Source organism: Lonchura striata, chromosome 2 (assembly GCF_046129695.1).
Source record: "Lonchura striata isolate bLonStr1 chromosome 2, bLonStr1.mat, whole genome shotgun sequence".
NCBI lineage: Eukaryota > Metazoa > Chordata > Aves > Passeriformes > Estrildidae > Lonchura > Lonchura striata.
In genome coordinates this window covers 24,154,515-24,177,352 of record NC_134604.1, presented here as the reverse complement: position 1 = coordinate 24,177,352, position 22,838 = coordinate 24,154,515, and the positions used below count along the sequence as shown (strand labels likewise).

Genomic DNA, 22,838 nt, shown 5'->3' with positions numbered 1-22,838 from the left:
GGTTCTTATAAGAAACACAAAGACTCCACCAAGATTTGTATTGACAGGAGAAAGGGAAACAAGTTTAAATTGAAAGAGGGTAGATTTAGATTGGATTCAAGGAAGAATTCTTTACTGTGAGGGTAGTGAGACACTGGAACAGAAGTTGTGGACACCGGAAGTACTCAAGGCCAGGCTGGATGGGGCTTTGAGCAACATGGTCTAGCAGAAGGTATTCCTGCCTAAGGCAAGGGCAGGCATCTCTTACAAGAGATGATCTTGTAAGGTCCCTTCCAACACAAACCATTCTTAAGATTCTCTGGTAACATCTCCCAAGGCTCCCCAGTCCCAGTCAAAAAGTGGCTGCACTGTTGCTGTGGGGAATGTTTTCCCGTAACTCATGTTCCAAGTGCCTCTTGGGTCGCCAGTACGTCCTGTCACTTGTGTTTGGCACAGGGGCAAGAGACAGAAAGGCTGCAACATTGAACTACAAAGGGCATCAGCTGGGGGAATGGGAGGACAGAAATTAAGCCCACTGTGTGAGACCCAACAGATTTCCATTCTTATGTTGAACACTTATTTATTAGGTGACTCTCACATGTGGGAAATGTGAAAAGCTCAACCAGTATCTTCATTTTATCTTTCAAGAGGACTTTTCCTCTCATGATGCACCAAGTGCTTTAGAACCAAACAGTAAGCGCTCTCTCATTCTCTCATACAGACACAGCAGACATGGCAGCCAAGCTACAATGAGTCACATCATTGAAGAGGGCTGCGAGTGGTTCCAGACGTTTTCCCACTCTAGGTATTTATCCAAATGATCTTTTTTCTTAAAAAACAAATTTTAAAAAGTCTCCCAAAAGAAGGAAAAAAAATCCCACATACAAGCAAACCATTTTGAATTTTTGTCCAAAAAAAAAAAACAACAGAAGACTCTTACTGATGTGTAAAAACATTAACTCAAGAAATAAGAACAGACACTTTTCAGTTCCACTTCTGGTGCAAACACTAAAAAGCAATTTATGTCAGAGGAAGAACACACTAGAGCAACTGGTTGAAAGTCTGCTTATATTTCAATTATACATTTTACAATCATTGAACAGAATCTACACATTTATAATCTTTTACAGCTGGATTAACATTCAAAAGACCAGCACAAAGCACATCATAGGCATTACACTTAGCAGAAACAGGAATGAACAGTCATTACTTGAAGGGGTTAATTTAAGATAACCTCATTTTATTTCTTATGTCATGTCAACAAATGGGAAGCTCTGAGTGGGTGTTTTAAACTGATGTACTGCAGGAGGTAGTAATAGAAGGGTCTTAGCTGCCCTGTGTGGTAATTCAAGCTGCTGAAGAGCTTTGCATTGTGGCTGCTACCACCCATGGCAAGTTCCCTGGCCCTGAAGTCAGCCTAACTTTAGGCAGTGCTATCACGAATACAATCTCAGAGATAGCAACTGGGTGTTTCAGCACTTTCTAGTGCCAAATGGGCACTTGCCAAGACCAGATCAATGATTGCACAGAAGCAGCCCTTGCCCCCATTCCTGGAATGGCATTCCAAAATGGCAGGGCGCTCTGCAAATAAGCAAGAAAGACAGATATTGCAAGTATTTTCTGCATCAAAGAAAAATTACATGACTCTTTATCTCTCTTATGCATCTCTTGTCTGAGATAGAAAGCAGCTGACTGTGGCATGAGTGACCTTATCTGGCTGTGTGTGGCATGGTCACTTACTTATTACATTATTTTAAATTAGGGTAACACTGGTGGCTATGAAGGCACTTTATCTGAGACAGAAGATTCATTCTTTGGGGGTAAGGTATATTCCTTGTTCTTTCAACAGGAATGGAAGAACAAAAGTTTAGAATAGAAGTAACTCCCATTTGTGAAATAGTCAACTTTTTCCATTACGAATGAGGTGACATATGAACATCAGCTCTCTGGAATGGCTAAAAAATGAACCATGAATCAATTGCAATGTAGAAAGAATGAGGCTAGGATATTTCCTACTGTTATTTCTTTCAGTGTGCTGTATTGCAGCTGCTCAGTTCTCTCTCTCTTAAAAAGTCAAAGACCCCGTGATCTTATAGAAAAGGGTCCATGTTGTATTGTGCAATGCTGCCACAATGGGTTTCATTTATAGCCAATTAAAATCATAAATAAGCATCTTAGCACCTTAGCTGATATTTCCTTCCCATTTTTCTGTCCACTTGTAGCTGTAAAGCATGCAAAGAGAATTTCCTTTGTCGTTATTTCACAGCCCACCAACTGGTGCTTTATGAACCACAGTGGTCTGCAGACCAGTAAGCCTGGTATCATTTCTGCTTCTCTGCTGGATCACCCAATCTGCTTCAGTCACAATTTAAGAAATTACAGAATTAACACAGAGCTACAATAAATTTTCCCTGAAGAGTTTTGTTTAATGTTTCTATAAACATGAACAAAGTAACTGAAGAGGAAATTAAGTATGACATAGATAAAACCCCTCAGATTTCACAATTTGTGACCTGTGTTCACAAGCTACAATTAGTCACCCTAGCTCAATTATGAGGACTGGACGAACAAATAAAAATGGAGGGCTCCTTCATAGGTGTAGATCAGAAAGCACCACCTCTGCTGTTAGCGTGCTCTTACTCCAGCAGCTGCAGCAGCTGCTCCTGTTAGAGAGAGAGTCATCTTGCTTTTCTTGCAGTGTGAGTGGCTTTTTGCTCTTGGGAAAACTTGCTGGATATGTGTTGGCTTGTACACATTTGAATGCAAAGGAAAGTGAACTCCTTCCATGCAACTATCTTGGGATCTCACCACAGGCCTCTACTAGTTGATGGAGAAAGGGGCAGCCCTTTCCTGAAAACTGGACATTTGGCCTAGGAGAGGAAGTTCTCTTGCATGATGTATGAACCTATTGGAGGCACAAGGAGAGAATGAAATTCCAAGTTACCAATTCAGCCTCCAAGGGTAGAATCTGCAGGACGCTGGCTATCTGCTAAAAGTCAGCAGAGGGTAAAGCTAATGTAAACTGTTGCTAGTTTTGAAAGAAGCAGCCCCATATAATTTTCTGTCATTGCAATCATCATAAATGCCTCCTAACTAATAAAAATATCAGTCCATCATACAAAAACGTAGTTCATAAAATCCTAAGCACACCATAAAATTAGAAAAAAATTATCCACAGACAGTGGATGATAGATTCAAGAGTGATCCTAGCTTTGCAAGTTCTGCAAACACAATTCCCTATATTTCAAATGTGACTCATGGGTCAATTCACATTGTTCAGTCTGGACCTAATGCAGACAAGTGCTATGCTAACTACAATCCTCCTTTCTTGAATTAAAATATTAGAGTTACTCTTTTAGCTCTTTTAAAATTTTTTTTGTGATATCCATCAGCTGTGGGCAAAGAGACCTTCTGTATTCAAAAAGAAGGCCTCCAGTGCTGAAACAAAGTCAACCAGAGAAGCTCTTTGGTCCTCCTGTTTTATCTCCATAGGCAGGAATTACAAATAAGCATGTTCAGCCAAGGAACTGCAGGAAGATGAGCACCCTGGGATAGCCCTGAGTTGACCACCAACTGCACTGGATATCCAACTAGGACCATTTATTCCAAGTGTGATGTTTCCCATCATTGTCCAAAGAAAAGAAAAAAAAGGAGGTGGACAATGTGAAAGTCTCTCCAAATTTTCCAGGGAAAAGCATAAGCACATCAGTAATGAGGACATTAAAAACAAACAGTAGCGGGGGTCCCATGTGGCACCAGCTGGGAAATAAGCTAAACAAGATAGTAATTGGTACTGGCCAATCTCCAGTGCCTCTGGGTTACAAAATAATTCACAAGATTCTCCAAAATCTCCTTGCCAACCTGGAGTCTCTTTAACCCAAGACGTACCTCTGGCAAGACAGTTTCCCATGGAAGCAGCCAGCATCCACAGAGCTTCTCTTTCTCCAACACATTTCAAATTAAAATAGTGGATTAATTTCACCAAGGAGAAATGACAACTTCTCCTTCACAACTGGTCTCAAAGCATAGAGAAATTCTGTATTCTAGTGTCAGGGTGAGAACTGAGGAAACCCTACAATCCAGCTGCAGATCAGATGCACCACACATACAGGGTTGCTGTAAGTGTCAGAGTAAAGATCAAGGATAGTAGTAAAAAAGGTGACTATAAGACTTCTTCAGAGTCCTTTATCCAGCCCCATGTATATGATACATGGCATGGAGAGGAAAGGGAGAATATAAAATATATGGAAAAGAGTACATGGCTTAGGCAAGATATATTCACCAAAACCATGCTTCCTTGAGCTGAGGGAAATTCTGGTCCATAGTGTAAAGGAGAGTAGTCCTACTTTGCTCAGTCCCTGTAGGGAAGAACAAATCTTGGTAAATTTAGCCCTTTAAGTTTACAAATAAATTCAAGTCTGGATGAAAGGCTAGAACAAGTATCTTTTAAGGCACTAAGGTCTAAGCTCAAAGTAGAAAAGGTTCTTTCAGTAAGTAAAGAGCAGATAAGCTAACAATTTGCAGACATGCCCATGAGACCTTATTACACCACAAGCCTCCTTTTTGGGAGAGAGGCTTAGTGGGGACAAAAGAAAGCCACTGTCCCAGTGATGCTGAGCAGCCAGGCAGAAGCAGCAAACATTCCACATTCTGAAGCACAACAAAGGGCCTTAGAAAGATGTTGTGCCTCCCCCCACAAAGCTCCCAGGGGACTGGATCAGATGACCTCCAGTGGCCTCTTCCAATCAAAATTATTCTACTGTCTTGTGACTTTACAACTCCGTGAATATTGGAACCTGCACCAGCCTTCTACAGATTGGGCTCCTAGCAGTGTCACTGCACTTAATCAGGAGAACTGGTATCTCTCCTTAAAGACTGGGCATACACTCTTTACTTAAGAAATCCACTGTTTCTACTAGAAGGTTTTCAATGAACCTCAGCCCAATGCTTTATTACTGTTTATCTGCTCAGTCAAAAGCAGCCATGCCAACCTAAATAATAGAAAAACTAGGAGGAGTCCAGTGGGAGTCCAGTTCTTCCAGTACTGACATTAAATGACTATGCTTCTTCCACTGTGGGAACTTCCTCTGTCCTGCAAGAGAAAATAAAAGATTCAGGAACAAGGAATGATGAAAGAAAATCCTATGTCTTCCTACCTGCTCTGAGCACCATATAAAAACCATTTATACATAAACACATTCCAGCTGGAACTAGAATTGCACTTCCTTCCACAACACACAAGAGAAAATGGTAATGTGCAACATACAACCCCTCAAAATACTCCCACCTGGTAAAATTCTGCATATGTGTGATAAGGGACACTTAACATTTTTTTATTTAAAACATTATCTTCTTTTTTTTCAGGGGGAATACACTGTCTGATTTAGAGATTAGCTATTGGATATGAAGCTTATCACACTTAGGTTGCTGCCTGAAGTCTAATCCCAGTGCAAACTGACAAGAAGAGATGTGAACAGTAGCTGTTGACTGCCCACATAATGTATGTTCAGTTCTCAGGAGTCCCAACAAGGGAGTCATCGTCTTCTACCTGGCCTAGAGAGTGACAGATTTTTCATCCATGATACCTATGACCTGAAAACCTATTTCATGTAGCTTTATGGATGTTTTCCCATATGTGCCATCTTAAAAATATTATGCACATTGTAAAATAAATCAGAAGTAAACCTACACCAGAGATGGTTACAGAGGGATAGATGCTGCTGCCTAGTCTGGAAGTGCTTTCTCCCCAGTCAGTACCAGAATCGCTATTTTAACACCAATACATACACAGAATCCCAAAAGCCTCTGAATGGGGACAGTAATAAAACATGACACCCTGTAGGGGACTTAATTTCTTTCAGAATCACAGAATCATAGCATGGTTTGGGTTGGAAGGGACCTTAAAGATCACCTGGCCCAAATCCTCTACCCTGGGCAGGGACACCTTCCACTAGACCAGGTTGCTCAGGGCCCCATCCAGCTTGGCATTGAACACTTCCACGGATTTGACTTTTTATTTTGCCTCTGAGCACACTACATGCAGGCAATTCCTGTCAAAAGGCTGGTACTCAGTGGCCTTTTCATAACCATGCTGTGCAGAGCACTCCTTGCTCCTTGGCCTCTGTTTCAAAGACAATAGGCTACAGAAAGCAGAAAACTTTCCCTCTGGCTCCCTAAACCCCACCTTTTCCTTTAGATGGGAAAGCACAAAGGCAGGTGACTCACCGAGCGAGTCCCTGCGCTACCTTTGTGCTTCTTGTCCTGAGCGGGGATGATCTCTAAGGAGCGGTAACTGGGGGGTTTCTCTTCTGGCCACTCCCGGGACCTGCGGTTCCTCCGCCTGCGGTTTGACACCGGCACACGGACTTGCTCTTCTGAGGAGCTCCAGGAGCCCCTGTGAGAAGAGGGAGGGGAGTAGCTGTGCCGCCTCTGGCCAGAGTAGTTGCTCCTCCCAGCATGGTGCTCATATTCTCGCCTTCCCCCAGGCTCCTGCCTCCCACCGCGATGGTGGCTGGAGCGCTCCTTGGTCTCCTCCAGATAGAAATTGCTGCTGCCCTTGCCCCTCTCAGCTTTGCGTGGGGGTGACACATCCTGTCTGGAGTGCTGGGGCCTGCCATTGTAGCCACCTGTCCTCTGCCTCTGAGGATGATCCTCTTGCTGCCTGTCCCAGGGCTCCTGACTGTAGCTGGAATGAGAATCCCCACTGGAAGGCAAGGGCCACCTCTGGTTTTCCCTTCTGTCCTCTACTGCAGAGTCCCAGAGCCTGGGGGTGCGGGCAGCTCTTTGTGGCCGTGAGGAGTTGCTGCTCCCATGGATGGAGGAGATGTGGTCAGCAAGAGGAGGTGGCATGATGTCGGAGCCCAGCGAGGACAGCAAGCTGGGCTGCACTGCCTGCCGCTGGTGGGAGGGCGGCCGCAGCTGGGACATGTTCAGGTTTTGGATTTCAGACTCCAGATAGTCCAGAACACCATTGTTATTGGAAAGCTGGGCTTGTGGCTGCACCAGTGGAAGACTGTTCTGCAGAGATACATCTAAGGATAAAAGCACAGGAGAAAACAGAAAGTCAAGAGGAAACACTGAAGAGAAGGCCCTTCTGCACTCATGATTCTGGTGAGTTGCTTCTCTTCTGCTGCTCCACCACACTGCAAGAGCTGTACAAGTCTCAGGCACCACAACCAGTACATCCAGACCAATTGAGGTATGGTGCAAAGAGTAATACTAATAAGCTGCAGTATGATCTAACATGTTTTAGGCAGTACAGAGGTAAGAAGTCCAGCATACCTGGAAATAGTCTGTGTATTTAGAGCACTGATACCATATTTTATTTACAAAAAATCAGAAAAAGACCATAGTGTTTCCTTTTGCACTTCATTGAACTGGAAGAAATACTGCAAAAGAAAATGAAAATAAGAACATTTTTATATGTATGCACACACACACACACACACACACATGTACAGATATAAGCAACAAATGGAGAAGAAAATTCTTCCTGGCTCATTAAAGAGTCCTTCATTTTTTGCTGCATTAGATCGGGTTAGATCTGTTGCACAGAATGCAGTTTGCCCTCAATCATTTGAAGACTAGACATTTGATAAGAATTCAAACAAATTGCACCTCACTTGTCATGTCAGTTTTGGCTATAAGGAGTTGACCGTGACCAGCACAGCAGAACAAAGAGACAGTACCCTCCTCGGCCACACAAAGCAAGATAAGCTGGGTATATTTACCCTGCAGTCACTGGGGTGTAGCACTGATACACCTTAGTTAGTGTTAAACTGCTTCACCCAGCACTGAGCCCAGCAAGACACTTAAGGTAACAGGCTATTTTTAAGTACCCAGAGAAGTCCATGGTGCGCTGCAGATGTGGCAGAGCTGTCATTCTAGGACATGCAGTCATGCTAGGAACATCTTTCTTTTCTGGTAGAGAGGCTAAAGCTTCAATGCTGAACTTCTCAAAGAAGTTACCTGTTTCTCATCCTGATTTCCCTCTGAAATGATGCCCATGGTCTCACCTTGTTGCAGCAGGGGGTTCAGCTGGTAAGAGGAAAGTTTTGAGTTCCTGTCGCCAGCTCCGTAGAACATGTTGGGTGATAACCAAGGTGCAAGTGCCTGAGCCCGCTTCATGAACTGGTGCCGTTCTAGCACTGTAAAATAAAAAGAAAGCTTACAGCACCTGCCCAGAGGGCACAGCTTGCAGATCACACACCATTTTGCTTCACAGGCTGTAGCCTTTGGATACAGGAAATTCACAAAATTAAAATCTCTCTCCACCGCATGACAAAGGTAAAACAGTGCAGGGAATTCCAATGCAAAGTTGTACATATTCAAAAGAGTACATAAAACAGAAGAAAAGCTTTAGTGCCCAACATTCTGATTCCAGTCCCAGCATCTAGGAAACAACACTATGATTAAGTATGCAGCACATAGCTAAGACTTCTATTTGCCCTGTCATTATAGAGCTGCAGAGAGATGGGAAATAATGTTTTGTACATCAAGACATGCAACAGTTTTCTGTCTCTCAAAATTCTTTCAGCTTATCCTGGTCCTTCCCCTTTTGGCTTTGATTTCCCACTAAATGAGATATTTCCTTACCACCATTATGTGGGCTCTGTCCAGATCATATTTTCCACTTTATACTCCATCATTTTCTCTGTTTCACAATGAGGGCACTCAGAGGTGCACTGCCCAGCTTTTCCCTTTCTAGTCTTTTGACCACTCTTCTTGTCACTCCATAATTTACCTCAGAATTACTGCTAAAATTAAATCATTTAAGACAGTGTGGTCAAAGCAATCAAGAAACAAAATTTCCTGTTCTCAACAGCAATGTCCAGGTTGCCAAAAGAGCAAAAAGTGGAAATTTTTCTCTTTCACAGGGTTTTCACCACTGCTAACTCCAGATCCCAATTCATGGGGTCAGACTCCAATTTCCCTTCTCTTTTTTCAGCATTTCTATCTCACCTCCTCAACACAGACAAATTCACTTGCCTTCAAACCATACCTCATTGCTGCTTCTTTTGGGAGAATACCTATAACATCTTACAAAAACTTATTTCTTCTATCACAAACGATCAAAACTTAAGTTTACAAACAAGTAAATTCTGCAAGTCCCTGATCTTACAAAGCCTAGTTTGTCTGTTATTACGGGCGGAAACTTTTCAGCAACAGTGTTTTTAAAAACTTCTCTTTTGTGGCTTTCCTGGAGTTTCAAAAGTGACAGTTTTTCCTGCAGCCTCTTGTCTGGTCAGGCATGAACAAAACATTACAGTTCAAGAAACAGATAGGAACATAATTGCCTTTGAGACTTTTAACCCTCTCATCAATCTGGCTGAAACTGACTGATGAAATTAAAAGCTATTGGAGGGAAAGAGACAAGGGATACACAGACAAGTTGCCTGCATAAGATTTGCTTCTTTAAGAAACCAGGCTACAGCTAAGCTCCAGTTAATTCTGTCCCCTGGGTTCACTGCAGTAGGCAGCATTTAGACTGCACACTCTTTGGGACTAAACTCTCCACTTTAGGTAGCACTCCAGTTATTAAACATGTCCTCCTTTAGCTGTTTCACTGGATTTATCTAGAGCACCACTTGCAGCAAAAGAAGGACTGACCATGCCCCTCAACACATGCTTCCTTTTCTCCACAGTTCATGCAGCGCCACTTAGTTCTCCACTGCAAACTCCCTCGCTCTCTCCAGTCTGGCTTCAACCAGAGGGAACTACAAAGCTGGAAGCTACAGGGGTTTAAATCCTAATAATCTGGTATCCTCAAAGCTGTGTGGTCTTAGGTAGCAGCTTCCAAGAACTTTATGTCAAACTTAATTATTTTTTTGGTTTTTGTCCTAAGGGATATCCTTCCATTTACATTTCAAATTTAGAGGATGAGAGAAAGAAGAGAAAGGATAAATAGAAGGGGAAGGCCTTATCTCTCCCTCTCTCATTCCTCCAGTTATTACCTTGAAAATGTCCTACATCCTGTTGAGTATATGTCCTGGGGTTTTGACCTTGGACTTTGCCTGAGGAGTAAGAGATCAGCACCTGTGGGCACACCTGCTTAGCATTCTCCCTCTTAAGGTAGGAAGGCTGTCACTAGGACCAAAGTCATCCTCTCCCTGTCATTTCCTGATTCCTCCCTACAGCTGAACAAATCCAGATTTAGCCCTGGTCTTCCTTCATTACCATCAGCCCTTCTTCCTTCCCCAGATACTTTGCCTTACAATTTGAATACAATGTATATTCTGATTTCCCATCTGCAAAACAGAAGTTACAGATCTTTTTAAGGTGAACGTATTTATCTGAGGAAAGTCAGATTCACCCTAATTCCAAAACTCCTACCCTGCTTTGCCAGAAAGTGTTGCTCCCTCCACTTACTCTCTGTTGGAAAAATCTGTTCTTCACCTTTGACAGACTTTACAAGCTGCTTGGGCCAATTATAAAAATAAAATATTTTGCAACGTAGTGATACCCAGGTGCAAGTATATCCTATTTTCTCCCTGATTCATTACTGGAAGAAGTCCACTGCAGAAAAGGAGCAGATAGGAATAGAAGGAGGTCGTACGTATATTTACTCTGATGGGCTTTTCTCAGAGCTTTCCACAGTGAATGTAACTGGCTTGCTCCTGGGGCATGTCTAGTATTTCTGTACATCAATCCTGAATTACTCAAACAATGCACTCCATTTATTGCTCCGTTCAAACCCATTCTCGTTAACAGCATGATTCACAGCACCCAGGATTATCCTGCCTCACTGGTACCTGTGACTTTTCAGCAGATCCACGCTGTCCTCTAGTGGCCAGCGACGGGGAAGGAAGCACCCACGCTCACCCTGTTATCCTACACAGGTGAAGATTTCTGCCTTCTCTTCAGCCATGTGGAATGTTGTTCCTCAGCACTGTTTTTAAGATGTCCCCTGAATCTATCTTCTTGTGTTTTTTAAGGCCTCAGTTCATTTCTTGGAGTGGAAAAAATAGTAAGTCAGAGGCAGGAAGAAGTAAAGAGAAGCAGTTTGGCAGTATTATCAGAGAGGAGAAGCCACATGGATCCTTTGCAAAGTGGATACAAAGCGCAGGCAGCTTGGATGGAAAATACAGACAGAATCCAGCATCCAGTCAAGGAGGCTGGACTTGTCCGTACCCTGTCTCATGAACATGGAGAGGTTTAGAAAACCCTGCAAGAATTCTTCCTCTTTAACAGGAGGAAATAGCAGCAGCAGTCTGGAGTGAACTGTAACCTGCAGCACAGAAAAACAGAAAGGAGCTCACACAAGCTCTGAATCTCTTTTTTGCTGAGAACTAGGAATTCTGGAGGTGTGAGTCTCCCATCTCCATCACCTCTCTCCCCTTTCACAGAATTTTTCTGCCAGATTTCCGTAGCCTCCTCAACACTACACATTTTACATGACAACCTGTAAGACCTCCAATGTTTAGTTTTGGTTTTAGCAATAAAAGGGATGTTCTGCTAATTCTTTGCAAGAGCTAAGCGAATTAAGCTTAAATCTAAAACTCTCAAAGTTTACTAACACCCAAGCTATAATAAATAGCTGTTTTGAAGGTAAAGGTAAACCTGAAACAGAGATCCTTGTTCACAAATCCTCTCCTTGTAGCATCTGGGGAAGAACCTGGGGATTTCAATGATAAATAAACTTACTTGTTGTATTTTGTGACTGTCAGACTGTATAAGCTTCAGAGGGACTACTCTACTTGTTACTAACCAAGCTTCAGTTACAGGAATATAAAGGTTACATGAAATTAAAAGCCAAAATTCAAACAGTAGCCTTATTAAAAGAACTGGGTCAGGCTGCAGAAACTTTATTACTGATAAAAGCAAAGAAAACAAAGTTTCTTTTGACCCTCACAACTTCAGAATGAACTTGCAAGGCTGACCATCAAGAGAAACCATCTTTCTCCACTTTCTTCTCACTTCCTTCCCCAAAGAAAAACAAACCAGACCTTTTTCTAGTAGAAGGAACAGCTCTGAAAAAAACATGCAGATAAAAAATTTCCAGTTTTTATGTAATTCTTCTCAGAGCAATATACTTGAAAGTAAGACTAGTTTGGGGACTAGTACCAAGGCACTTCTTTGCCTTTCTCACATGCACAGGCATATGAACCACAAAACAGGAAGGAAAGTCCTGAGCTACTCAGACAAGGGAACTGATTGTGCTCTGGATGGTGTGAGAGAAACTGGTAACAAGGTGTGAGTGAGGAGAAACTTCTGACAGTTGGACACAGAAGAAAGAGCAGGACAGATTCCATGTATCCGAGATCCCCTTCTCTAATTTCAGATTAGCTGGTCTCAGAGGTCATATTGGCCAAAGAAATGTCTCAGTTTATATGGATGCTAAGCAAAAGGGAGAAAGTGGAGCTCAGCAAGCTCCCAGCCAAGCTTTTGTCTTGACAGAAGCCATAAATGGATGCACATTTGCTTGAACCTCACCTTTCTGATTACAGCAGCACCGTGTTGGACAGCAGCCACACTGGATGTAGCAGCAGCAATACTGGGGGCAGCACTGGCACCAGCATATCCCGATCAGCAGAAGCAGGAGGAGGCCACCAAGAATGATGAGGAGTACTGTGAGCCAGTCTGTGGGAAAAAAGGAGGGAGAAAAAGGACTTATCCTGATGCATCTGGCCATGGTAGCTTACTGAGCGCCTCTCCACTGCTGGAGATGTCTTGGGGTGAAGGAGAACAGGAGGCAATATCTTGGCAACAAAGCACAGGCACTTACGGAGAACAATCAGCTTAACCTCTTTGTCCGCATCACCTGAGGTATCTCCTGGTGCTTCCACAGTGCAGTAGTACATGCCATGGTCCCACCACATGACCTCACTGATGACAAGGTCTGCTCCTGTGGGAGAGGGACTGAGAGGTCAGTGGGCTCTTTGCGATTGACAGACACCACTTTCAGGCTCCACCTGAAAAGAGCCTTCTGCCTGCAGGAAACAGAGAGTACTGCCTCTCCCCTCTTCCCAAGCATAGCCATCACCTTCAAACAATCTCATTTGAGTCCTACAAACAGTATTCAATGCCAGCTCATGTTTTCTGTATTGCTGGAAGCCAACTCTACTGATTTTTGAACACAGATCACTGTCCCTCTTAGGTCAGCAATCCCAATGGCTCTTCTGGCAGGTGTAATATCTATTGGTCCATGGACAGCAGGGACCATACAGCACACCTGGACAATTATGCAGCACTTGGAAGAATGAACTGTCTTCTAGCCTCTGAGCTCCTCAGCTGTTGTGCTCTTCAGCAAAATGCTACGGTGTCCTCAGCTCAGCCTTAGGTTGTAGTGCCTCCAACACCCTCAGGCCAGCTGGGGACAGGACTTTTAACTGCTCTTATTCCCATTACCATGTGCAGTATATAAGCTACAGATGACATTAGCCATGTTTATGCTTCTTTTCACTTAGTAGACCCAGATATTGGATAATTCCTGAGCTGACTGCCTGCCTGGGAGGTCACTCACGGTTCTGAATGGTGATCTTTCGCTGCTGGTAGTCGATGCCCAGCACAGGGTCCTTCTGCCCATATTTCTGGATGACAATGCGCACCTTCCGCTGGCTGTCATTGCAGTCGTTAGAGGGGTCCTGGCCAAGGGCTAAACCAGCCTGGTATGCTGCAAACACACATCATCAGAGACAGCAAAAGTTATTTCAAAAGACCAATTTCTATTCTCTTGTGAGCAGTAGAGAAATTATTGAGTACATTGTGTGCAGTTGCTTTGATTTAGCAATACAAACCATGGCCTCAAACCAGTAAGTTGCTTTGGAGTACTCAAAAACAGAGGTAGAGCCACAGGAAGGGCAGATTTTGAGAATGTGGGAGCTGCAGAGGAGATGCCTCCTGTACTCACAACTGAAAGAACAACAGTAGAAAGAAGCTAATGGTGGTAGGCTGGAAGGCAGTTCTCAGTATGAAGCTGAAAGCAAAAAAGTCATAAACCACCCAGAAGTACTAGGACTAAAACAAAAGGGCGTTTCTCTATCAAGCAAAATCTCCAGACAAGCATTAACTGTTCTATGGATTGTCTCCCTTTTCCTCGTGTATCCCATTACATGTTGTGGAGTTCATAAAGACAGAAAACAATCCACCAGCTGATTCCAGCTAAGGATTAAATGTAAAGACACACAAGAGAATTAATGGAGGACTAGAGGTAATTTCTGTACAATACCCTTCTGATAGAATCACACCATAAACCAACATTGAATTTCCAAGTATTTAGGAGCTGAGATCTGGGGAAATGACTGATTCAGTCAGCATTTTCTGTAAAGAGCTCGCAGTGAAGAGAGATGAGGGCAAAGCTTGTCAAAGGTTCAGTTCCATACCTAAAATGGAGCATGAAGTCCCTTTTGGGGACTATTAGCTTGAGCCTGGGCTAAAAGCACTCACATTCTTCTGGGAGCAGCTGAGCCAGGGACCCATCTGCTTGGGAACTAGGCCGTAGAGTGCTCAGTAACATGCCTACCCAACCCATCCAGACTGCATAAAGGAGAGTTTGGGCACAAAGTACCCACTGTGAGCTCAGTTTTAAGTTTACAGTTTTGCTATGGCTGGCTACCTAAACATTCTGCAGGGTTTACAAACAATAGAGCAGAGAAGAATAGTTCAGTTGGCAGGGAAGTACAAAGGTTAGCTAGTCCAGTGTCTGATCATTTTAGGATTGACTAAAATATAAAGTAGTATACTACTGATGTAGTATTGAGCCATTCCCACACATCCTATCACTGGATACTAGGAAGAGGAGAACAGCACCTCCCTCTTCACTTCCCCTTCTAAAGAAGCTGTAGAGAGCAGTGAGGTAACCCCTCAGTCTCCTTTTTCCTGAACTAGGCAAGCCCAAAGTTCTTAGCTGCTCCTCACAGGATGTGTCTTCCAGGTCTTTTATCAGCTTTCTTGTCCTCCTCTGGATGCATTCAAGTACCTTAATATCCTCAAATCCTGGGACCCAGAATTGCATACAATACTCCAGCTAAGGCCACACCAACACTAAACATAGAGGAATCATCACCTTTTTGGACCAAGCAGTTATCCTGGGATGCAGTTTGTGTACCATATTAAATCCCCTTGAATTAAGGCTGCCTGCACCAGAATGTCTGCGTAAGAATGATCCCACCACTACTAAATGCTATTACTTAGCATGCCCTTCAAAATGCATGTGTTCCTTCTATTTCCTAAAATCACAAAATCTGATCACAGGTACTTCCATATGTGGTCACAGGTATCCACCTCCAAGCACAGGTCCCCCATGGAATCCTAAAGCCCACTTGTTGCATGGCCCTTGCTTTCAAACATCTGAAGCATAAGATGGGGCTGCCAAGATTGACCTGTGTCAACCACAGCTGAACTGTCCTGTATTCTGAGTCGATGACAAGAAGGACAAAAGAGCTGCTTTGGATGGGATTTCTATGATCTCATAAGGCCTTGATATTTCAAAGCAAATCACAGACATGACCTGCATTTCCTTGGAGTTCAGGGAAATGCCACCACCTGGTTTTTGCATAGGAAGGGGTCAAAAGCCTGTACTACCCCAGCGACTCTACTTTCCCCTTTCTTCCCACTTGAAGGGAGATTCCTTGGAAGCTGAGCCTGACACTTACAGGCTGAGTAGTAGTCAAAGATGGGGTCCTTGCAGAAGGATTTGAAACGCCAGGTCACCACCACGTCTTGCAGCTGCGCTGAGGTGCTGTAGTCACACTTGAGGATGACAGTAGCAAATAAGGTGGTGTAACGCTCGACATCCTGCACTGTCACCAGGAGAGAGAGGCAACCTGCAAACAAGAACACAGGAAGCCGTCAGCCCACAGACTCCTAAGGCCGCCCATCACACCATCTGCACCAGAGCAATGACCCAAGGACATCTCCTTGGGCTCCATCCAGGACCTGCACCTACAGACCTCCCAGGCCCTCTGATGAAGTCATCCAGGGTTACAAGCCCTGGTTAGAACAGGAGCTACATCTTTCTCTGACAGAAGAAAGCTTTGTTGGCCCACTTTACAGACTGAATTATTTTCTCCAAAGCATGACTAGCCATTATGCAGCACATCATTCTGTGTTCTCCTTGTACATAAGGAAAACTGTCCCAGAAGCACATGGGATGGGACTCCCTTGGCTTTTAATCCTAACAAGAAAAGTTCTACTGTTACTCATGTTTGTATAAACACCAAATGAATTTTATCAAGGTCTTGTTCAGACACTCATCAAATGTTATCTATTGGTGACCAGGATTAAGACAATACAACTTTCAGGCTGTAGCACTGCAGTTAATTGTTTGTAACCACTTCAGAAGAGCACACGTCAATTACCCCCTTTTTTCCTTTTAAATTAAGCTATCATTATGTATTTGTTATGTATTAATTCTAACAAACTCCACAGCACTTTCCATACAAGCAGCTGAACACACTCAAGGAGGTTTTACACAGCTTCTCATAAGCTATACTGTAGTTCAGCTATACTCCAGAAACTTCTCTATCTTATTTAAACTTTGATAGTACAGTAAGTTGTGCTTGTCATTAACAATAGCGAAGTTATCACCAGTTGCCTTTGATAAGGGAATACCAACAGTGCAGGGCAAGTGTGGGATGCCCTGTTTGGAATACAAGCCAGAGAACCAGGCAGGGATTGCAGTGCTGTACTAGTTGCTTCTTAACTGTGGAGCACAACAGCGGGATAGGCAGGAAGGAAAGTGGAATGCTTGAAGGTACCAACTGTACAGGTCTCCATGAACCAACACTCCATTTTTATCATACATTAAAAGATTTTCCCTCTAGTCCCCATTTTCAGGATGAGAGCAAGAGAACAAGTTGCTACTACTATGTAGTAACATCTGGACCACAACTGCAAACATCATTCTTTGTTGAGCATCTTTCAGTGTCTTCTTAGGCTGCCACCTCCATACTACATTCCAGGCAAATACAAGCTCACACAGTTTCCACACTGTGGAAAAGATGCTGCAGAGGTGCACGCTGCCTCAAACAGTCATTCTGTAGTAGGGTATTGTCAATGCAGTACTTGCTCAGTTTCTGGTTTGAAATGGGACTCCTCATCAGCCAACTGAAAGCACAAGCAGAGCAAACTCATTTGCCTTAAGAATACCACATAAACACAGGGAGAGTCAGGGAAATCCCTGAATCCAAGGCTTTTCTGAAAAATAAGATACACACACACATGCTCTTAAACATAGAAAGACCAGGAGCTGTAACCTCTAGATAAACCAAGTTTTTACAATACTATAGCACAGCAAGGTCCAGACCACAGACAGGTAGTTACAGTTGCTCTTACTCAAAAGCACTGTAGTTCAACACATCTTGTTCCAGCTTTCACTGTGAAAATAGCTGACTCTGGGATCTTAATGCAGAAAATAATAAGAAACCAATTCAAACTCTCAAGATTGGCAAAACTGTGATCTCAGTGTCAATTAAATAAAAACCCTATGAATTCTGACATGGGAACAGAACATTTTCCATGACTTTCCTAAAACAGCATCTCTCTGGCAAGAATAAAACATTCAAAAACACTGTGTGCTTTTTACTAACAAAACCCGCATCTCTTTATGGAAGGGGTGCTTTCTCATGACCTCTGTTTTGCAAAACAGCCAGAATTGAAAGGTAAGTTCCTTATTTTCTAAAGAGGTTGAAAACCTAGTGTTCCTCCCTGGTGAACAGTTAGATGTTGCTGCATGTCCAATGATTCTCATAACCCTTCACCATGAAAATGAAAAAGATGCAAACTTAAAGCTGGTTCCTAAACATGTACTGCATTACTGCAGGGTGCTTTCTTATCCTGGTTGGAAAGAACAAATATGGACACCACCAATCTAGTAAGTTTCGGCTACATCTATGGCTTTGCAGTGAAGACACGAAGCTCTGGAGCCAGTGTAGCGAAGTTTTGGCTACAGCATTTCCCAGGAAAACAGCTGTCAAGCAAGACAATAAGCAAGCATACCCTCTATACTTTTTTGCTCCCTTCACTGATTCTCTGTGAAAAACCGAACTTTAAAGCCATATCATCAGCCAAGACCCAGGCATCCAAGAAACGAAATGCCCGCTTTCTTCCCAAGAGGAGGTTGGAAGCTGTCAGGCAACCCACAAAGCTTGGCAGAGTGAACGCTGCTGGCTGAAGGCCGCCCCTGGGCAGGGAGGTGAGCTCCTGCTCCCCACACCAGCAGGTGCCCAGCAGACGCAGCAGCACTGCAGCTACCCCAGAAACCCCCAAGAGGCTGCGGCTGCTGATCCAGCAGCAAAAGCTCGGCTGGGCGTTTGCCAGAGGCCAAAGGGGATCCCCTCGTGTCCGTGCCCAGCGCCCAGGTCCCAGCCGCACGCCACCGATACTAGAGGCTGCCAGGAAGCGGGAGGCCACTTCCTCCTAGGAGAGAGGTCAGCCGCACCTGTGGGGAGCGAAACTCGTCTCCGCACGGCTTCGCACCGAGCCCGGGAGAGCCCCGCGGGCAGGAAAGGGCACCGCGGGGGAAGAGCGACCGGCCGGCCGGGGCCGCCCCTTCCCCTCACCGCGGGGCCGCCGCCGCTCCCCCGACCCCGCGCCACCGTAACCCCGGGCGAAACCCGAGGGCAGCTCCCGAGTCCCGGCCCCTGCGCCGCGCCGGTGTCCCGGGGCAGGGCGGGCCGCGGTTCCGGAGGGGGCCGTGAGCCCCGGGCCGCACTCACCGGCCGGCAGCCAGGCCAGCAGCAGCGCCCACCGGCAGCGCCCGCGCGGGGCCATGGCGCGCTCTCCTCCTCCTCCGCCCGGGGATGTCGCGCCCACTGTCCCTCCCCTTCCGTGGCACCTGTCCGCGGGCCGGGCGGTGCCGCCTGCTGCAGTCCACTCCCTCTGTACCTGCACCCTCCGCCGAAATGCCAGACAAAATACCGGCAGGCAGCTTCAAGAGCTGCTTTTAATAGATATATGTAAAATGAAAAATATATATTCCAAAACATGTATTTATTGTACTAAAATTAAAGATATATATATATATATATATATATATATATATATATATATATAAATGTATAACCTGAGCACACAGGTGTGTGGGAAGTCAGCCGAGCTGCGCCGCCCGGGGCAGCGCACCGCAAGCGAGGGGCGCACGGGAGCGCACGCTAAAGACTGCGGGCGGGAAGAACGTCTGGGGAATTCACGGAATCACAGAATCAGTTCGGCTGGAAAAGACCTCCGAGATCATCCAGTCCAGCCTGTGACCCATCACCACCATGTCAACTAGAACAGGGCACTGAGTGCCTCGTCCAGTCTTTCCTTAAACACCTCTGGGGACGGTGACCCCATCTCTGGGCAGTCCATTCCAATATCTAATCATCCCTTCTGTGAAGAATTTCTTCCTAATGTCCAACCTAAACCTCCCCTGGCGGAGGTTTCCTCAAGACCTGCCTATAATTTAATTTTCCCGCTGAGTTCTGAAAGGACCGCAACCGTGGCCAAAGCAGAGGTTACTTTAAAGAAAAAATACGAACAATCCAGAGTAGAACAACCACCGGCCCTTGCAATTGGCCCGATAGCACCGCCGACCCGCCCGCTGGCTCCGCTCCGCGGGCGCTGCGCCGCCGCCGCGGTTGCCTGGAGACGGGAGCGGGCGGCGGAGCGGGCCCAGGTACGGGGCTGGGGGGCGGCCGCTCCGGGCCCGGGTACGGGGCTGCGGGGCGGCCGCTCCGGGCCCGGGTACGGGGCTGCGGGGCGGCCGCGGCCGCTCCGGGCCCGGGTACGGGGCTGCGGGGCGGCCGCTCCGGGCCCGGGTACGGGGCTGCGGGGCGGCCGCGGCCGCTCCGGGCCCAGGTATGGGGCTGTGGGGCGGCCGCTCCGGGCCCGGGTACGGGGCTGTGGGGCGGCCGCGGCCGCTCGGGGCACAGCCGCCCCCGGCGGACGCGCAGGTGCCGTGGGTTGCTCCCGGTAGCCCCGCTCCTCACGCCCCCGCAGCCCCTCTGTGCCCGCACCCTCCCCAGGGCCCCGCTGAGGCTCCCTCCCCTGCCCGCCCTGCAGAGCGCCAGGTGCCCCTTGCCTGCCCTCTGCTATCCCCGCTACGCAGGAATGATGTTCTACAGCTGGGATAGACCGTCCCGTACTTATGTGAAATGTGGGACTTGTTGGGTTTTCTTTAGTGTGTGTGAGGCAGTTAATTTTATTGCCTGTTGCATTTGTGGTACTCTTCTAATACTCATTTTTATGATTTTTTTTTACGCTGTAAGTTAATAAGTAACTGGTGATGTCACCTGCTCTTATTTCTGCTTAGTAAAAACCTGGTAACCTTTATTCACAGGGCAGGCTTTAATAGACTTGAAACTTTTGCTTGCATGTGGCAGAGCTAGGATATGTGGATCAAACAGAGGGCTACTTTAGGTGTAAGATTGTAAATTAGATTTATTTCTCCTAGTGAAATAGGAAAATACTTTGCATGTGTGCAACATAGTAATAGCAGGGAGAACGATAATATGGCTCCAGCCCATCTCTTTTCTCTCTCTGATGAGGGAGAAGGGAGACAATGGGGCTATGATAAAGAAAATGTGTCTAGATCCTGCTTTGTAGCTTTATCCTTGCTGTCTCAGTCTCTGACTAGTAAATAATTTATATACGTCACTGCTGTGAGAATTGATATTTTTGTTATTCTCCTTGCTCGCAAGTCTTCAAGCTGTTGTAAGAGCAGCCATATTCTCTAGTACTTCTTATTTTTATCTTGGGATCTTGGGTTGATTGCCTAAACTGACTTTTATTACTAATTTTCTAGTGCTGATGGATAATGATAGACAGCACTGGTTTCTATGCCTGATTTACACTTGGATATTTTTCTTTCTGTATATAAACACTATAAGATTTTATTTTTTTTTAACAAAAGTAAGTTTTGCAAGACCCTCCTGTTTGCCCATTTTGTACTCATCAGTGGCCCAGTGAATTGCTGATGTACTCTGATGTGGTCTGAAAGCAAAAAGGAGTGCTGAGAGAGATGTTTGCTGTTTTTCAAAAAGAAATGGAAGATTCAGAAAACTGTGCTGAGGAGACTGTTTGAAAGTGAGTTAAAAAAACAGGACTTGGAAGATGGGAGGAAACCAGACACTAGCAGAGCTAGACTTGAAGAAGATGCCTCACCCTGGAAGAGATGATCAGTATGGAGTTCCTCATGGCAAACACCCCTCATGAAACCCAAATGCTGCAGCTGTGTTTTAGACCAGTGCTACCCCCAGGTCAGAAAGAGCAAAGAGTGCAGCCTGGAAGGCTCACAGTGCAGTGCTAGGAGGAATCAGGATTGGAAGTCCTGGGACAAACTGAGTTCTTTCATGTGGAATGAAAACAACTAAAGGAATAATACAATTTCTCCTGAAAGAAAGACCAAGTGTTCTTTTTTAGTTTTTGTTTTTTTTTTCCATTATTAAGTAAAGCTTTTCTACCAAAAAATTAACACATTTTGGAATGAACCAGAAAAATAAATCCTGCAGGAGTAGCACAATGTAGAGATAATTTTTTAATCTCTTGCTTATTGCTGGTATTAATAGCACCGCAGTTTTATTCTGCAGTAATAGTTCCCTATAATTTCTACATAAACTGAATTAGTGGTCAGAACTGGTGATCACTCTTCTGTGGATGTAAAAGCTGATAGGTGATGTCAATTCAGCACACTTAAACAGTTAAGAGTGGGGTAGAGACAGCTTAAAATAACTGTTCGATATGTTCTGTTTTCTAAAGTAAAACTTCAGGTTGCATTTTGATCAATATTTAATTTCCTGTATTTTATGCAGTTGAAGTGTCAGTCACAGTGTTTATGAAGGCAAGAACTGTATTTATGAGGCTTACACATTTAAACATCTTTTCTGGAAAGAAGAAAAGTGTAGGATGAAATAGAAAGAAAGTGGTGTCATCTCACTGAATTTGTTTCTGTGTTAGCAAACAAACACCCATTTGATTTAATTATGCTGTATTTTGAATAAATGAGACAATTGTCTGAGATGAGAAATCACTTAATATTCAAATTTACTGAGAATTTTTGAGCGGCTTCCATATATAAAGATTGTGCGTGGCAGCAAAATTGACAAACATTTAAGTTTTAAAATAGCTGAAGTTATATAACTGAATGAACGCATTTCTCCATTCTGTGGCTTTTGAGAACATAGCTAAGAAAAAGGCAATTTGAAAGAAAGTGGAACTTGGCTGAAATTCAGAGTTTGTAGCACTGTCCACTGAAACAAAGATAACCTGAATTCAGTCCTGACTTGGAAAGAGTTCCTGAGTTCTTGGAAATGATGAAACTCATGTGGATCTGGTACAGTATTTCAAGTCAATGTCTTGATTTACCAGGACTAGGAGGAAAATGTACTGCCCTGGTCAAGCATTGGCAGAAAAATTATGATTGCTGACTTTTTTTTCTCACTAGACTTGTCACACCAGTTCTACTTGTCTCTATCTCAGTTTTCAGTATCAAAAGGCTTAAATCTTTCTGATTTAGGAAATCTGTTGCAAAAAAACCTGCCAACTCCCCCCAGGAAAATAACATTCAGAGAGATGCATGCCTTTGCCATGGTGAGCCTACACAAGAGTTTTCAGGATCAGCCAACTCATGAAACCCAGAATCTACAGCCAAAGTAGACACATTATCCCCTTGAACCTCTTCTGAGTCCTTAAATTCAGAATTTGCTTTGGCACAGTGCTTGAATGCCATCACAAAAATGTGCACAGTGGACATTGCAGTATCTTTCTTTAACTAGAACCTAGATATCAATGCAAGCGGAAATGTTCATATCCTCTTTCAGCCTAAAGCATTTTCCAGATAGGAATTAATTTATAATGAAAACTATTATAGTCTTAATTTTTAGAAGATAAATGATTGCTAATTACTTACAATAATTTGAAATTTTATAGCTCTTTTCTCTGTG

The 22,838-nt window shown here is 44.4% G+C and overlaps 2 protein-coding genes across 2 annotated transcripts in view; one reads left to right on the top strand and one right to left on the bottom strand.

Moving 5' to 3' along the window:
* Positions 1 to 1,030: 1,030 nt before the first annotated feature.
* Positions 1,031 to 18,716, bottom strand: ILDR1 (immunoglobulin like domain containing receptor 1). The gene is made up of 8 exons (XM_021549086.1): positions 18,636 to 18,716; positions 15,573 to 15,743; positions 13,442 to 13,591; positions 12,704 to 12,823; positions 12,412 to 12,558; positions 7,995 to 8,126; positions 6,205 to 7,010; positions 1,031 to 5,071 (listed from the first exon to the last, which is right to left on the bottom strand). Exons 1-8 carry the CDS (start codon positions 18,688 to 18,690, stop codon positions 5,030 to 5,032), a joined length of 1,623 nt encoding a protein of 540 aa, XP_021404761.1. The 5' UTR covers positions 18,691 to 18,716; the 3' UTR covers positions 1,031 to 5,029.
* A 790-nt stretch (positions 18,717 to 19,506) lies between these two features.
* CFAP44 (cilia and flagella associated protein 44) overlaps positions 19,507 to 22,838 on the top strand; it is a 42,051-nt gene continuing 38,719 nt past the window's right edge. The window contains exon 1 of the mRNA XM_021548966.3: positions 19,507 to 19,573. The gene's annotated coding sequence lies outside the window, so the exon portion shown is untranslated. The remainder of the gene's footprint in view (positions 19,574 to 22,838) is intronic.

What these genes read in the sequence shown, in the direction of transcription:
- ILDR1 (XM_021549086.1), bottom strand. Translation starts at nt 18,690, where the DNA reads ATGGCCCCGCGCGGGCGCTGCCGGTGGGCGCTGCTGCTGGCCTGGCTG. An exon ending in GAACCCCCTGCTGCAACAAG is followed by an intron (nt 7,011 to 7,994) that starts GTGAGACCATGG and finishes TTTTATCCTTAG; the next exon opens with ATGTATCTCTGCAGAACAGT. An exon ending in GTAGCGCAGGGACTCGCTCG is followed by an intron (nt 5,072 to 6,204) that starts GTGAGTCACCTG and finishes TTTCTCTTGCAG; the next exon opens with GACAGAGGAAGTTCCCACAG.